At 46.7% G+C, this 15,708-nt stretch overlaps 1 protein-coding gene across 3 annotated transcripts in view; it reads right to left on the bottom strand.

The window, feature by feature from the left end:
* Window positions 1-15,708, bottom strand: part of RNASEH2C (ribonuclease H2 subunit C) — a 259,467-nt gene that overhangs the window by 63,880 nt on the left and 179,879 nt on the right. For all 3 annotated transcript variants that reach the window (XM_086938313.1, XM_086938314.1, XM_086938312.1), the window contains one exon: window positions 3,017-3,232. In XM_086938313.1, coding sequence (XP_086794439.1) covers window positions 3,017-3,182 — 166 coding nt within the window. In that variant the 5' untranslated portion in view covers window positions 3,183-3,232. The remainder of the gene's footprint in view (window positions 1-3,016; window positions 3,233-15,708) is intronic.

Raw genomic sequence — 15,708 nt, 5'->3', positions numbered from 1 at the left:
ACCTCCCACTAAGGTGTAATCCTTCCATTCACCAGCTGTCATCCCCCAGCCCTGCCACTCACACAACCCAGACAGTCAGATACACATACTGCAGAGGCGGGCTGAAATGGTTAGGCAAGCAAATGCTAACTTTCTAAAAGTAGCATTTGCAAACACAGGATATTAAAATAAACTTTACTAAAATAAGTATTTTATTATTCTGAGTTCAGGCATACTAAGCATTATTTTCTACCATGCTCCCTGAGCCTGCTGGGATTACAGAGTGTAATAATTCCAGCAGCCCATCTGGCCTAAAAGGGAGCAGGTAGCCTTACAATAGTGAAAACGAATTTGGCTGTAATTCACTATTAGGACATGCCACACTTATCAGAGCATGTCCTACCTTACACTTACAATGCACCCTGCCCTAGGGCCTACCATAGGGGTGACTAATATGAAGTTAAGGGAAGGTTTTGGGGCTGGCAAGTGTGTGCACTTGCCCAGCCAGCATGACAGTATCAGACTGCACACAGGTTCTGCAATGGCAGACCCTAGACACATTTTAAAAGGCTGCTTGTGTGGGTGGCGCAACCAGCGCTGCAGGCCCACCAGCAGTATTGGCATTTACAAGCCCTGGCACTCCTGGTGCACTTTACTGGGGACTGACAGTAAATCCAATGAACCAATCAGGTATACCAAACACAGTTACACTTTTCATAGGGAGCACTTGCACTGCGGCACGGATTGGCCGTGGCGCAGTGCCCTGAGCAGCGGACACCAGCAAAAACAGCAAAACATCTGAGGCACATCAGCAAAAAGTGGAAGGGAAACTCAAGCCAAGGTGCCAGGTCTAACAACAACCCCCGACCTAAGTACAGCGTACCTCTAGTGAGTTTTATGGATGGATGAGTAGAGGGGTGGGCGAAGGATGAGTGGAGGGGTGGGCGAAGGATGAGGGGAGGGATGGGTGACGGATGAGAGGAGGGGTGGGCGACGGATGAGAGGAGGGGTGGGCGACGGATGAGAGGAGGAGGGATGGGAGAAGGATGGGAGGAGAAGTGGGAAAGGATTGAGAAGAGAGCTGGGCGATGGATGGGAGGGGGGATGGGCGATGAATGAGAGGGCGGGTGGGCGATGGATGAGAGGAGGGGTGGATAAGAGGAGGGGTGGGCGATGGATGAAAGGAGGGGTGGGCGATGGATGAAAGGAGGGGTGGGCGATGGATGAGAGGAGGGGTGGGAGGAGGGGTGGGCGACTGATGAGAGGACGGGTGGGCGACGGATAGGAGGAGGGGTGGGCGACTGATGAGAGGACGGGTGGGCGACTGATGAGAGGAGGGGTGGGCGACGGATAGGAGGAGGGGTGGGGGACTGATGAGAGGACGGGTGGGCGACTGATGAGAGGACGGGTGGGCGACTGATGAGAGGAGGGGTGGGCGACTGATGAGAGGAGGGGTGGGCGACGGATAGGAGGAGGGGTGGGGGACTGATGAGAGGACGGGTGGGCGACTGATGAGAGGACGGGTGGGCGACTGATGAGAGGACGGGTGGGCGACTGATGAGAGGACGGGTGGGCGACGGATGAGAGGACGGGTGGGCGACGGATGAGAGGACGGGTGGGCGACGGATGAGAGGACGGGTGGGCGACGGATGAGAGGACGGGTGGGCGACGGATGAGAGGACGGGTGGGCGGCGGATGAGAGGACGGGTGGGCGGCGGATGAGAGGACGGGTGGGCGACGGATGAGAGGACGGGTGGGCGACGGATGAGAGGACGGGTGGGCGACGGATGAGAGGACGGGTGGGCGACGGATGAGAGGACGGGTGGGCGACGGATGAGAGGACGGGTGGGCGACGGATGAGAGGACGGGTGGGCGACGGATGAGAGGACGGGTGGGCGACGGATGAGAGGACGGGTGGGCGACGGATGAGAGGACGGGTGGGCGACGGATGAGAGGACGGGTGGGCGACGGATGAGAGGACGGGTGGGCGACGGATGAGAGGACGGGTGGGCGACGGATGAGAGGACGGGTGGGCGACGGATGAGAGGGGTGGGCGACGGATGAGAGGGGTGGGCGACGGATGAGAGGGGTGGGCGACGGATGAGAGGGGTGGGCGACGGATGAGAGGGGTGGGCGACGGATGAGAGGGGTGGGCGACGGATGAGAGGGGTGGGCGACGGATGAGAGGGGTGGGCGACGGATGAGAGGGGTGGGCGACGGATGAGAGGGGTGGGCGACGGATGAGAGGGGTGGGCGATGGATGAGAGGGGTGGGCGATGGATGAGAGGGGTGGGCGATGGATGAGAGGGGTGGGCGATGGATGAGAGGGGTGGGCGATGGATGAGAGGGGTGGGCGATGGATGAGAGGGGTGGGCGATGGATGAGAGGGGTGGGCGATGGATGAGAGGGGTGGGCGATGGATGAGGATGGGTGGGTGAGAGGAGGGGTGAGCGATGGATGAGTGGAGGGGTGGGCGATGGATGAGAGGATGGGTGGGAGGAGGGGTGGGCGATCGATGAGAGGAGGGGTGGGCGATGGATGAGAGGATGAATGGGCGATGGATGAGAGGAGGGGTGGGCGATGGATGAGAGGAGGGGTGAGCGATGGATGAGAGGAGGGGTGGGCGATGGATGAGAGGAGGGGTGGGCGATGGATGAGAGGAGGGGTGGACGATGGATGAGAGGAGGGGTGGACGATGGATGAGAGGAGGGGTGGACGATGGATGAGAGGAGGGGTGGACGATGGATGAGAGGAGGGGTGGGCAATAGATGAGTGGAGGGGTCAGGGGAGGTACAAAAAACAAGATACTACTTAAGTGAATTAGTAACATTAAACTGTAATAGAATTAGAGGCAGTAACCAAGTACATTACAATAAATATTTGTCCCTTTGCCATTAAAAGAATCAAAACACTTCAAATACATTTTGAAAATCTGCACTATTCCATTAGAAAAAAACTAATAGATAGCAAGTAACACAAACCTGTTATAATTGACTTTCAATACATTAATAAAAACACAATAAGGATTACTACCTACCAGTTGGACGCAGTCGGATGGCAGGGGTAAAGTAGTGGTCTACATTGGCACTGCCATCATATTCAATCTCGCATGGCAACAAGTGCATTGGGTCTTGTGAGGCCTCCTGCAGGGAGCTCAGGTCGATTCTGATGACCGAGTGTGGCAGGCTGCCGGACTCTGACATGCTAAATAAGTTCACTTATGCGTTCCCTTCGAAATGTTTCTTGCTGTACACTGTGAAGATAAACAACAATTTCGAGGGCTGCAGCAAAATGTTTACACTTACAGACATCCGCCTGCAGGCTGGTGCCTTACATATACAGTTTAAATAGGGGCCCCAATATGTTTAGTCATCTAAACAATGTTTGATTTTAACAGCCTTCTTCTCGTTTCTGAAATCTATCGACTAAATACATTTACCTACTAAAGCCTTTTGAAGGACAAACTTCATCAGCAAACCATGTTGCTACTGCAAAGCCTGTAAGAGCCAACATCACAAAAGAAAGTCTACGCAAGTTAAAAGAGTTGTGGCGTTAAACAGGTACAGGAACAGATAAATGGAAACATGGGCTTCGGTTATGCTTCTGTAAAGGCATTTCTGATGTCAAAAATACTAATGTAAAATGTCAAACAGCACCATCTAAATAAAATCGTGACTAAGGCGCTCTTCAGGAGTTCCTCAAGTTGTTGAGATGGTGCCATGTACTGATATTACCGGTTCATCAGTATTACAAACTGTGGGTTTCACACAGATTTCAGCTGAGGAAAGTATCTGTGGTCTACATGTTTAACACCAAGGTAAAACATGCAGGAAGCCCGATTCCCGCCGGTAATTTACCAAAACGTGAAATTCTCGTTTTTTCCCCATACTGGAATTACAAAACTCCCCAGTAACCGATAATCTTGGGAGCCGGCGATTTTTTCTGGGTACGGCAGTGTGTTATATAGTAAGCCTTCTCTGAAGTAAGCATAGAAAAAGAGAAGGGATGTGACCCGTGCAGTGCAGCTGGACTGGAGCATTACCAAATACAAGGCATACACATCTTCCCAGTGATGTTCATTAATTTATGGGACAACAAAAACGGAAAAACCACTTGGAGGAAACCAAATCATGAAAAATCTATTTTAGGAAAATAAATAAATCGAAGCATTTTAAAGGAAAAAATATTTTAAGGAAAAATCCAAAATTAGTTTACATTTGGGTGGAGTATAGGACTTGAGGGGTTATGGGGTTCAGGGATGGGTAATGTTTAGGGGTGAGGAGGGCTTTTAGGAGTAGGAATGGGTGGAGTTTAGGGGTGGTGAGGTTTTTTTTCTTTAGTTATCATGAATGGGGGAGGCGAGTGTTGTTTAGGGTTTGTGGATGCATGGAGGTTAGGGGCATTTGTAGGGTTCAGAGATGGGTGGAGTGTAGGGGTGTTAGGGTTCAGTGATGGGAAGAGGATAGGGGCGGTGAAAAGGTTAGGGTTAAGGATTGGATAGAGTTTCCAGGTGGTGAAGCATTAAAGGATTCAGGGAGGGTTAGAGTTTACATGTAGAAAGTCGTTTTTAATGTTCAGGAAAGGGGCTAGTTTAGAGGTGTGTGGATTTTGAAGGGTCATGGATTGTGCTATTTAAGGGTGCTGAGGGTCTTTTAGGGTTTACGGAGGAGTGGAGTTTGGGTGTGCAGTGGGGTTGTAGGAGGTCAGTAATGTGTGAGGTTTAGGCATAGAATGTGTTTTTTAGGGTTTAGGAATGGGTGGAGTTTCTAGGGTAGTGAAGGGTTTTTAGGGACAGGGATTGAAGGTGTTAAGGGTTCTGAGGGGACAAGGATGGATTGTGTTTAGAGGTGGGGAGGAGTCAGCAAATTAAATGCATGAATGTATGATAATAAGGAATGCCAACATGCGGAAGGTGAGGAGTATAGAGCTGAAATGGGAAGATTTAAGGAAGATGAGGATTCACTGATTTGTTCATTCTGATGGGCGATTTCAATCATTAATTGGACCCAGGAAGGACTGATTCTTGGGCTAAAGAGTTACGGAGATCATAGAAGATGAGCAATGCCCGCTTTCCAAATATTAGTCTAGCAGCTCGAGATCTAGCTCCAGCACAATATTGGAGCTCGATGGCCTTAGTTTGCCTAAATGGTAGAACGGACGCGGACCATCCCGTGAGGCGGACGTTTAAAATAGGTCCACAGCCTTGCCCGATAGCTTATATATTTATGCACGCTACTAATTTTTATATAGTTGGGGGCTTGAGGTATCACTATTTGAAGGCAGCGATCATTACCCTTTAAAACTTGAGCTAGGAGAAGCGGAAAGACGGTTGACATGTACTGTAATCCCTCAGCAAATGGATTACCCCAGGCGTATACCACCAGAATGACTAAGGATTATATGAAAAAACTAACAAATTTCCAGCAGAATCAAAAATTAAGTAGTGCCCCATCAATAATATAGGGTGGTATGAAGATATAAGTCAGATAGTCTCCCGTTTCAGGGTAGAACCTAAAGGGAAAAAACTTGAAAAAACTAGCCCAAAGGAAAGGATTGGTTTAATGAGGAATGCAGGAAATTAAAGGAGCAGATAAGAAAAGGGGAAAGAAGCCTTAAAGCAAAGTATGACATCAAAAGTTAGAATAGCCTCCAGAAAATAAGGAAAATGTATTAAATGCATATTAAAAAGATATTTTAAAGTGAAACACTGGGGAGATTTGTTGGCAGCAATAGAAACAAAAAATGCAAAAAGTTCTGGGAACTAGTGCAGGAAGGCTCTGGTAAGACACAAGGGACAATGAACTGTGTACTGGAAGAAGAGGTTGGGAGGAGTACTTGGGAGGAATATACGGGAAAATGGTAGAACCAAAACAAAAAGAGAATAATCCCTTGGTCCGGTATAGATGAGGACATTAGGGCCCATTTTACATTATGTCAGAAGTATTATAGTAACATTTACCTTGACTAGGGCAGCCGGTCCCGATAATCTCCCAGGAGTCATAATAAAGACAAGGCCTGACTGATGAGCAGAATTCTTCTCTGATGTTTGTTGACATTTTAGAAATGGGTCAGATCCTGGAGAACTGGAGAGTGGCAATTAATAGACCCATTCGTAAACAGGGAGATATAAAAGCCCCAAATAACTATAGGCTGATTAACCTTTTGAATGCAGGAGAAAAAGGTTTTGCAAAAATCACCTGGGAAGGTTAAAGGAATGGGCGAAATTAAACCATACAGTGACCCCCAAAAAGGGGAGTTTCAAGGAAGGTCACTCTACTAATCGATCATTGTTTTTCCCTCTGGACCATAGCGCAGAAGTCAGTAGAGCAGAGGCAGTTTGTACTGCTGCTTTGTTGACTTTCAGACAGCTTTCGATTTGGTAGATCGGAATCGCTTATGGGAAGTACTGTCTAACCATGATATCTCGAAGGGGCTTTTGCTTATAATTCAGGAGTTACATAGTCACAACGGGGCTCAGGTGTAGTGTCAGTGGCACTCCTATGGTTTGAAACCACGTGATGACCTTCGACTACCATGGTTTTAATTGACTTTTGGCGTTTTATTTTACCCTAGCCTGAATGTACGCCCTGCATGTGCTTTTTCCCTTGAAGATTTATTTGGTTGTAGTTTTAGAAGAGTGGGAACTGTCACAGAGTAGAACAGTCTTGCCAGGAACAGAACATGTGGGATGAGAGAAAAAAAGAAACAGAGAGAGAGAGACAGAGATGTGGATTGTACTTCTTGGACGCCAAGTGCAGTGGTGCTCAAATGTGCATCACATTGTACATTAGGAGATAAAATGTGTAATGCTATAGGCAGTGGTGCACAAATATGCATTGAGAAGTATTATGAAGTTCTTACTATTGGCTTTGACAAGCCCTCATGTTATCTTGAATTCTGACCCTGTCTTGCTTGAGCTTTTTACGCACACAGGCAGGCCCCCAGATTACTCAAGTTGTTTAGGTTATTCATATTCAAGGTTGCTTTGTTTTCTGTGCTTTTTGAGATTGTTGAATTTACTGCCGAAGACTTTTGTAAGCTTTGTAAAGATAGGCTGGAATACATGAGAATGCAGTAGGAACGAGATAACTCCTTTGCCTTTGGAATGCTTGCATGGAAAGTGGACAATTCCATGACGTTTCCATGGCGCAGACGAACGTCTCTCGGAACCTTCTAGTGTGTTTTGAGACTATAAAGCTGGGATTTGTTGACTTTGAAACAGGGATTGGAATCCTAATGTGGACGGACGCGTCTACTTCGGCAGAACCCCGGTTTATTGAGGCTCCTAACCCTGGCTGTGAATCCCTCAGATTGGAGTGGGCTAAGAGCAGTGTTTGCAGCCGGTGAGGTGATTTGTTTTTGAGTATTGACTTTGTGATGTGCGAGTGACTGTGTGCACATCCAAGTTACGCATCTGATGCATTTAGTGTATAGGTCTTTCTGATTTCTTCCAGGATGCCCAGTATTATCTGCTTGCGTTTCATTTCATATTATTATCCATGCATTTAACAATTGTATTTGCCAAGTGTGTTATTGTATATATCAATCAAACAAAGCACTCCAGACAATCTCTAGCAAACAGGAACTGCTCAGCTGGCGAAGAAGGAGACTGACCACGCAGATCAGGCAAGATGTTTATTAAACCCAAAATTCAGGAGCGACGCGTTTTGAGCCAGAGAGCCCTTGTTTACACAACGGTCACCATGAACATGGTTGATTTATAAATGCTATAATGTGCACACCCACTTGCAGTACATGACTAGACATGTGACCATAGAAAGTGAAAAGATACTTCATATTTTGTTTAAAGCAGCTAGTCGTATTCAAGCATTTCTCAAGTTCAATCTCTACAATATGCTGAAAATGAATTATACCTGAAATGTGTCTTTCCATAGACAAATCATGTTTGTAAAATGTAGTCTACAAACATATATATGCATATACAAGTGTATATCTAAAAATAACAGTTTAAATACATAGTCATTATTATATTCAAGCAAGCCGGGCTGAAGACGGCTGGAATGCCAGAAACCGGTCCTCAGAAGCTTGTTTCCGGTCCAGGGAAGACATGGCTTGGCAGTTCGGGCTGGACTGTTCCCATGAGGCACAGGGTCAGACTGATTTGCATATGGCCATGTCTGAACTGGGGTGGCGGAGTGGGCTAAAGAACGGTGATGGATTAAACCCAGATCGTTTGACTGGGTGTGAGTGTTTGATTGATTCAGATGCTCCGTCCATCACCACCCCCTTTTGTACCATCATTTTATAAAGTGAAATCCCTTTCCAGGTAGTGTTGTGTTATGCTATGTTTATTGCTTCGTTGCTTCGTCATGTTTGAGCCTCCGTATGGGAGAGTGGTATGCTGTATTATCTGGAAGTGCGAAGCAATACACCAGGTTAATATGGGCCCACATGAACACGGATGGCCCCGGACGCAGAAATTATGGATTGAAAAGGTGTATCGCTGATCTACTATAGGCATTGGAAGTGGCTCGGGCGTCAGTCCCAAAATAGATGGTAAACACAATCACCTAATTTTAGATCCGATTGAGATTGGTCTGCATAGGAAACTGGACGGGTTTAGGGAATACTGCAGTTATAAAAAGCTAGTAGTAAACATGAAAACAAGCATTAGAAATGCAATAGGACTCGGCTTTATCTGAGTTTGAGCTAATGGCATTGTAAATGGCAATGTCTTTTCGCCATGTGTTATGGAGTGTGTGCATGTGGTGTGTAGTGGAATGATGTGAGTTGGATTGGAATTGTAGTAATGCACTCAGTCTGCGCTCACCGTCACTCGCACTCACTCTGCAATCACTGTCACTCTGCACTCACTGTCTGTGCACTCACTGTGCACTCACTGTCACTCTGCAAACACTGTATCTGCACTCACTATGCACTCACTGTCACTCTGCACTCAGTCTGCACTCACTGTCACTCTGCACTCAGTCTGCACTCACTGTCACTCTGCCCTCACTCTGCACTCACTGTCTCTGCACTCACTCTGCAATCACTGTCACTCTGCACTCACCGGTGTGCTTGCATGGAGTGTGTATTTGTGCCTTTGTGAGTGCGTAGTTTGCACTAGTGTGCTTGCATGCAATGTGCATGTGTGCCTTTGTGGGTGTGTATTATCTGCAGCAGGGCTGCTCTGTCTGGTCAAGTTCTCATTGGCACAGAATCTGCAGGCTGGCAGTGCTGCTCTGTTTCTTCATCCTTCTGGTGCACCAGCAGGGCTGCTCTGTCTCTTCATCCTTCTGGTGCAGCCAGTTATCTCCAGCAGGGCTGCTCTGTCTGGTCAGTTTATCATTGGTACAGCACGGAGCGCATGCACTGATAAATATTAAAATCTGCAGGATGGCAGGACTGCTCTGTCTCATCATCCTTCTAGTACAGCATAAAATATGCAGGCTCGTAGGGCTGCTCTGTCTCGTCTTCATTCTGGTGCAGCCACTGACTTAAGTGTTCTGTTGTTGTTGTTGTTGTTAATTGTCACACAGCACTGAGCTTACTCTGACGCACTGCATGATATAATCTATTATTTGTGTGTAGTATTTGTGTGTGCGTGGTGTATTGTGTTATATTGTATTGTAATTCCATTTATGTAGCACTTACTACCCCTGACGAGGCGTCGAAGTGGTATGCTTGTATCTGCAGCAGGGCTGCTCTGTCTGGTCAAGTTCTCATTGGCACAGAATCTGCAGGCTGGCAGTGCTGCTCTGTCTCTTCATCCTTCTAGTACAGCGTAAAATCTGCAGGCTCGTAGGGCTGCTCTGTCTCGTCTTCATTCTGGTGCAGCCACTGACCTAAGTGTTCTGTTGTTGTTGTTGTTACTTGTCACACAGCGATGAGCTTACTCTGACGCACTGCATGATATAATCTATTTCAAACACAGCAAACCTACTGGACCCAAGCTGGCTTCACTGTAGCTAGTTATTTGTGTGTAGTATGTGTGTGCGTGGTGTATTGTGTTATATTGTATTGTAATTCCATTTATGTAGCACTTACTACCCCTGACGAGGCGTCGAAGTGGTATGCTTGTATACTGTGTGTATGTATGCCTTTGTGGGTGCGTAGTTTGTACCGGTGTTCTTGCATGGAGTGTGTATGTGTGCCTTTGTGAGTGCGTAGTTTGCACTAGTGTGCTTGCATGCAGTGTGCATGTGTGCCTTTGTGGGTGTGTATTATCTGCAGCAGGGCTGCTCTGTCTGGTCAAGTTCTCATTGGCACAGAATCTGCAGGCTGGCAGTGCTGCTCTGTCTCTTCATCCTTCTGGTGCAGCCTGCTCTGTCTCTTCATCCTTCTGGTGCAGCCAGCAGGGCTGCTCTGTCTCATCATCCTTCTAGTACAGCATAAAATCTGCAGGCTCGTAGGGCTGCTCTGTCTCATCTTCATTCTGGTGCAGCCACTGACTTATAGAACTAGTTCTTAAAATACGAAAAGTATGTAGGCATTTTTTAAGCAGCTGGCAAGATTATGTTTACCCCGCATAGGCTACTTAATGTTTGTTGACTATTTTAGCTGCAGTAAATGAACAACAAAATAAATTAAACAGCACTGCAATACACATATACACTGACAATCACAGCTGCGCCACAAAGTTGTTGTGATGCTTGTGCGTGTCTTTCCTACATGCTGTATTCAGCACCAGACAAAAGAAATGATTTGTGCACAGGATGTTTTTGTGCCTGCAGTACAGAATGAAGAAAAAAAAAAGTGGAAAAAAAAAAGGATTAGCTGGGAACATTTGGAAACCAGCATGAAACAGAGCGACAAAAACACCGACCTTCTACATTGTCTCCACGCGCAGACGCACTGCCACATGATTAGAAGCAGATGAACGCGCGTTCACCACTTCTGAAGAGTGGTGAACGCGCAGAACATCTGGGTTCCATTATCAGGGCACCCTGACAGCTCCTAATTGACAATTTATTGCACTTCCCTGCGCGCAACCACAAGGAAAATGCAGGAAGTCCTCAAACAGAAATGTCTATGGCCTATTGCGTTAAGCCTAACAAACACACCAGTGCAAGGCACAATTACGATGCTCATGGCAAAATACCAGATGGAAAATGCCCGCGCTTTCTGGAATGTATCCTACAAAATTCTGAGGCCCACAATACGGCGAGAAACTCCGCCTACTTCTGACGTAGTGGCGAAGGCCTCGCCCTAAAAACCAGGTACTCAGCTTTGGCAAAAAAACAACAAAGTTAAGTTGGTTCTTGGATTCTACTAAGTTGGAAACCGTTATGGTATACAAATACCTTCGAGATAGTTTGAGAAAAACAAAATTGTAATGTCCATTTAGAAGTATTGAGAGTAATGGCTCTTGCCTCAGTTAGTGGTTGAAAAAAATGTAATAAGAACTACGGTGCCATGTCAGCTGTTGAACTTTTAACTGAAAAGCGTTCCCTGGATATCGCAGTGGCAATCAGGAGGTTTATGGTTTCAGTCAAAAAGGCTCCAAGGTCTACAAAGAGCAGCAATTTTTAGGCAAATTAAGATGACAGGTTGGGTATGTTTGTATATCATGGTAAGAGTGTGGATACAAAATGAGTATGTTTAACAGTATTTTAGTTTTGATAAGGGATTTTATTGAACTGATTGCAATGCAATAGGTATCGCATTTACGAGAGTATGAGCTATTGGCATATTAAAGGACAATGCCTTTTATTCATGTGTTTTTAAAACAGATAAATAAAAGGCAGTGTCATTTACAATGCAAAAAGCTGAAACTTTCTTACATGTGAGACCTATAGCATTGCAAATGTGTTCGGCGCCCGTGCTATACATTTTTTAAAACGCTTTAGGAGAGAGTGTGTCCTGCCTTCAACAGCAGGCAGGACAAGGCTATTTGAGAAATAGTGCTCAGAGGCTGTAATTGAAGGGGGATGTCACCATGGGAGGTTACAAAATGAGAAAAGATGGTACTAAACAGGGACTACTAAGCTATGGACCAATGAACTGCCACAGTTTAAAGTGACAAAGACAAGCCGATGAAAAACATGGGCGGAGCTTCAAGTCTCTACCTGAATACAGCATGCCTCGCAGAGCAGCGTATGCGTTGCCCAGACTCAACCTAAAAAGTACTTCCCATGTTTCCTCCTCATGGTACAAACCCAGCTGGGCTAAGTTTCAGTTCTTTGAACATGGGACCGGGAGTTGGTATTTCCAGAGCTTAATCGTTCAGTAAAATAAATTCTTTGCTCTATGCTTTTTGGACTGGACTTTCAGGGCAATAAATCCTCCATTTCCACCATAGTGGATGGTAACATTTGCCAATTGCTTGGCTAATAAGTCCTTTCAATTTCTCCTTCATTTTCCGATTTAGGATCATGTGGAATTGCGGTCTCATGGACTGAATATAAAGGAGTTTCCCTTCTGGAGATACGCAGAGCATATATCTAGGCCTCTCGATTCCCTCAAAGCTTTCAGGAGGGACAGGCAAAATGAAACAGAGGAACAGAGACCAGGGAAAAGAAGAGATATGGGACTGAGGAAGAAAGTGCAACCTTTAGGGATGGAGTGGTTTTCTCCAATGTGTATTACGGAATGTAGCTATGCCAGGGAATGCCTGGTTGTCACCACAGCATTCCAGACATAGCAGTTGGTGTCTGGCCCCTGTTGAGAGAGGCACGACTTCCTACTCTGTGAATAAACCTCTTCAACCCTTCATCGGTGTACGCCTCTACTTCACACTTTATGCACTCTGTTTGATTCACTCAAAGCCTTCAGGAGGGACAAAAGAAATTGTACAGAGGAACAGAGGGAAGAGGAAAAAGAGATATGGGACTGAGTAAGAAAGTGCACCCTTTAGGGATGGAGTGGTGTTCTCCATAAAACCTATTATCTTGTCTGAAGTTCGGGTTTTGCTGTGTGTTTTGTTCTGCGCCTGCGTTTGCTCTAGATCTTACAACTTTTATAAGTGTTTTCATATCCATCAATTAGTTCTTTTCAATAATACACTCGAAATGCTTTAGTGAAAAATAAATTATTTTTTTATGACTCAGCTGTTTCCTAATAGCAAATACCACAATAACATGTGTGAAATAAAATATATACTACATTGCATTTGGGGTGATTACATATGTAGGAGAGGGCTACACATACCTGCAGATGTCCGTGAGAAAAGTTCACTCGTATGTGCATTAAAATGTGGGCACATCTATATTACAAGGATAGAAATCTGATCATTGTGCTATATTTTTACTCGGAAATATTTTTCGAGAGGGCAGTGTGGCAAATAGTGAATTGTGCATGCATGGGGCACACATGATTCAGAACTCCTGGCAGCAGTGTCACCATGTACTGTTTCCTCTGTGTGAGAAAGTGGCTCTATATATACTGGACTAGAATGAAATACAGTGTGTATAGAGTCCACCAACCCCAGAGGTATAACAGAGGCTAAAGTCAGAACTGACCTTACTCTACAAAGTGGTAGCTTGGTCGAGCAGTAAGGCAGTACCAGAGGACAGTGTAAAGCATTTGTTGTACACACTCAGTCAGCAAAAGGTTTCCCACACTCAAGGACTGAACTCCAGGCCAATTGTTTTTATATCCATAGATGTAGTGGTTTTATTTTTAGAACCAACAGTTATAAAAATATACTTTTCTCGTTATGAGTACTCATGTAATTACTTTGCAAAGGAGCAATAAAGTTTGTGCACACAGTGAATACAGTATTGGTAGTAAGCAACGCAATCCTAAATCACACTATAGCATTGAGCTCAATGGGTTTTCTACATTTAAGTACAGTTGATTACTATGCAGATCACTTTGGTAGTTCCAGGACTAGATCATAGATTCAGTCCTGGGGTCTAAGCTGAAACCAGATTAGCAAAAACGTTTTAGTTACTGTAGTGAATTTTCATGAATTTAAAGCGGTTTTAAAAGTTCACACTTGGAAACTTTTCAATGAATATCTGACAATGTTATTCAATGGGAGAAAATTCAGAATGCAGGTAAAGTACGATTGCGCTACTTTTGTAATCCAGCACTGGTCTACTAGGGCCAGCACTGAGGTCTTAATTTAGAACAGATTGGTAATTGCGTTTCAGTATTTCGTAGTATTTTTAAAGAATATCTCAAGTTTTCAAAAGTAGACACTTGGAAGAAATTTCATAGAAAAGCAGACAATGGGTTCCTATGGAGAAAATACAGATTACTAGTAAATCCGGTTGGGATTACTTTTGCGGTTCAGTACTGGGCTGAAATGTACAGTACTGGCTTCTCCCCTGATCACAGGTGAGTACTTCGGAATTCAGACTTTGGCTGACTTTATATGAATATTTTCAGTTTTCAAAACTTCACACTAAAAAAATTTGAGTCAAAATTGGTCAATGTTATCCAATGGCAGGTAAGTGAGTTACCGGTTTCCAGGTGAGTACTTGGTTGGTGAAGTTAAGGTTCTGGGCATAGACTCAGGGGTCCCCCAGGGTCAGGTAAGTACAATTAGTTAAATCCTAGCGGCACAGGGGCAGCTGGGTGCTGAGGTAGGTAGGCCCAATGATATCCAATGAGGGGAAGAGGGCCTTCGGTTGGTGGCTGGTGGCTAGCAGGCCACGCGGCTGTGGGAGCAACTGGGCTCCTGGTCACTTCTTCAGGGCAAGGGGGGAGAGTAGGATAGGACAAAGGTGGCACAGCCAGAGGCACTCTGGCGGCTGGGTGCAGGGTGCTCTTGAGCCGTCAGGCGCTCAATGTTATCCAATGGGAAAGGTCAAAAAGAAACAAAGTCTGGGGGCTCGGGTCGGAGACTCTTCAGGGGAGACCAGCACTTCGCGAAGTAAGTTGGGATCTTGGAGAACAGGAAGGTACCCCAAAGGGAGGCACAGGGAGCAGTAGGGCGCCGGATGCAGGGGTGTATTTGGGAGTCGGAAAAGCTTACCCTCGGCTGGTAGCGGTTGGGGTGGCCCCTGGTTCTGAGTCTGCAGGCGTCGGCTGGTTCGTCGAGGAGGGTCTTTGGGCATTGGACTTCGGGTCCCAGTCGCCGAGGGGGCATCCTCGTCGTCTTGGTTCGGTTAGGCCCAGCCTCGGCGGGTGCAGAGTGGGCTGGTCCGGAGCTTCCTGGTTGGCACAAGGTGGGTTGTTGCAGCAGAGCCTCTGCTGATGGGAGTCCCAGTCTTCAAGAGGGTCAAGGCAGGCAGGTCCTCCGGGTGTCCCACGGTTGCTGTCTGCAGGAGTCCCCGGGATTAAGCAGGAGCAGGTTCTAGGATCGACAGGCCGGTTGTTGTCGTCCTGTTAGCAGCTGCACGGCAGGTCTTCTTCTTGATCTTCTCTCTTCTTTTCGTATCAGGATCTGAGGAAGGAAGGTTCAGGGAGCCCATAAATACTGAATTTAGAGGCGTTACAGGTAGGGCAAGGACAGGGACCAACGGGTCCCTTTCCTGGCGTGAGTACACCCCCTAGTCTGCTCTTCTCCTGTGGGAGGGGGCAGGAGCCTAGCAGGGATTGGGCAGGGCTCCCCATCTACAAGATGGCCGGAGCCCGGGGTCGTGCCTCACCTCGTCTCCCCCACCTGAGGGGTGGGGTTGGCACAAGCAGGCACACCCCCTTCCTGACACAGTTTTTCTCGCCAGAGTGGGGTTAGAACTGGTGGGGGCCAGTTGCTGGGTACAGCAAATGGTCTGGAGAAGCTCAAAGAGGCGGCAATCCTTTGAAGCTTCCCCCTGCCCATCCAGGGGGAGGAGACCTAGCACCTCGCCCAGGATGTGCATTGTTGCAGGCCCAGGA

Source organism: Lissotriton vulgaris, chromosome 9 (assembly GCF_964263255.1).
Source record: "Lissotriton vulgaris chromosome 9, aLisVul1.2, whole genome shotgun sequence".
Lineage (NCBI taxonomy): Eukaryota > Metazoa > Chordata > Amphibia > Caudata > Salamandridae > Lissotriton > Lissotriton vulgaris.
Note: the sequence above shows the minus strand (reverse complement) of the source record. Positions and strands in the feature narration are given on the sequence as shown.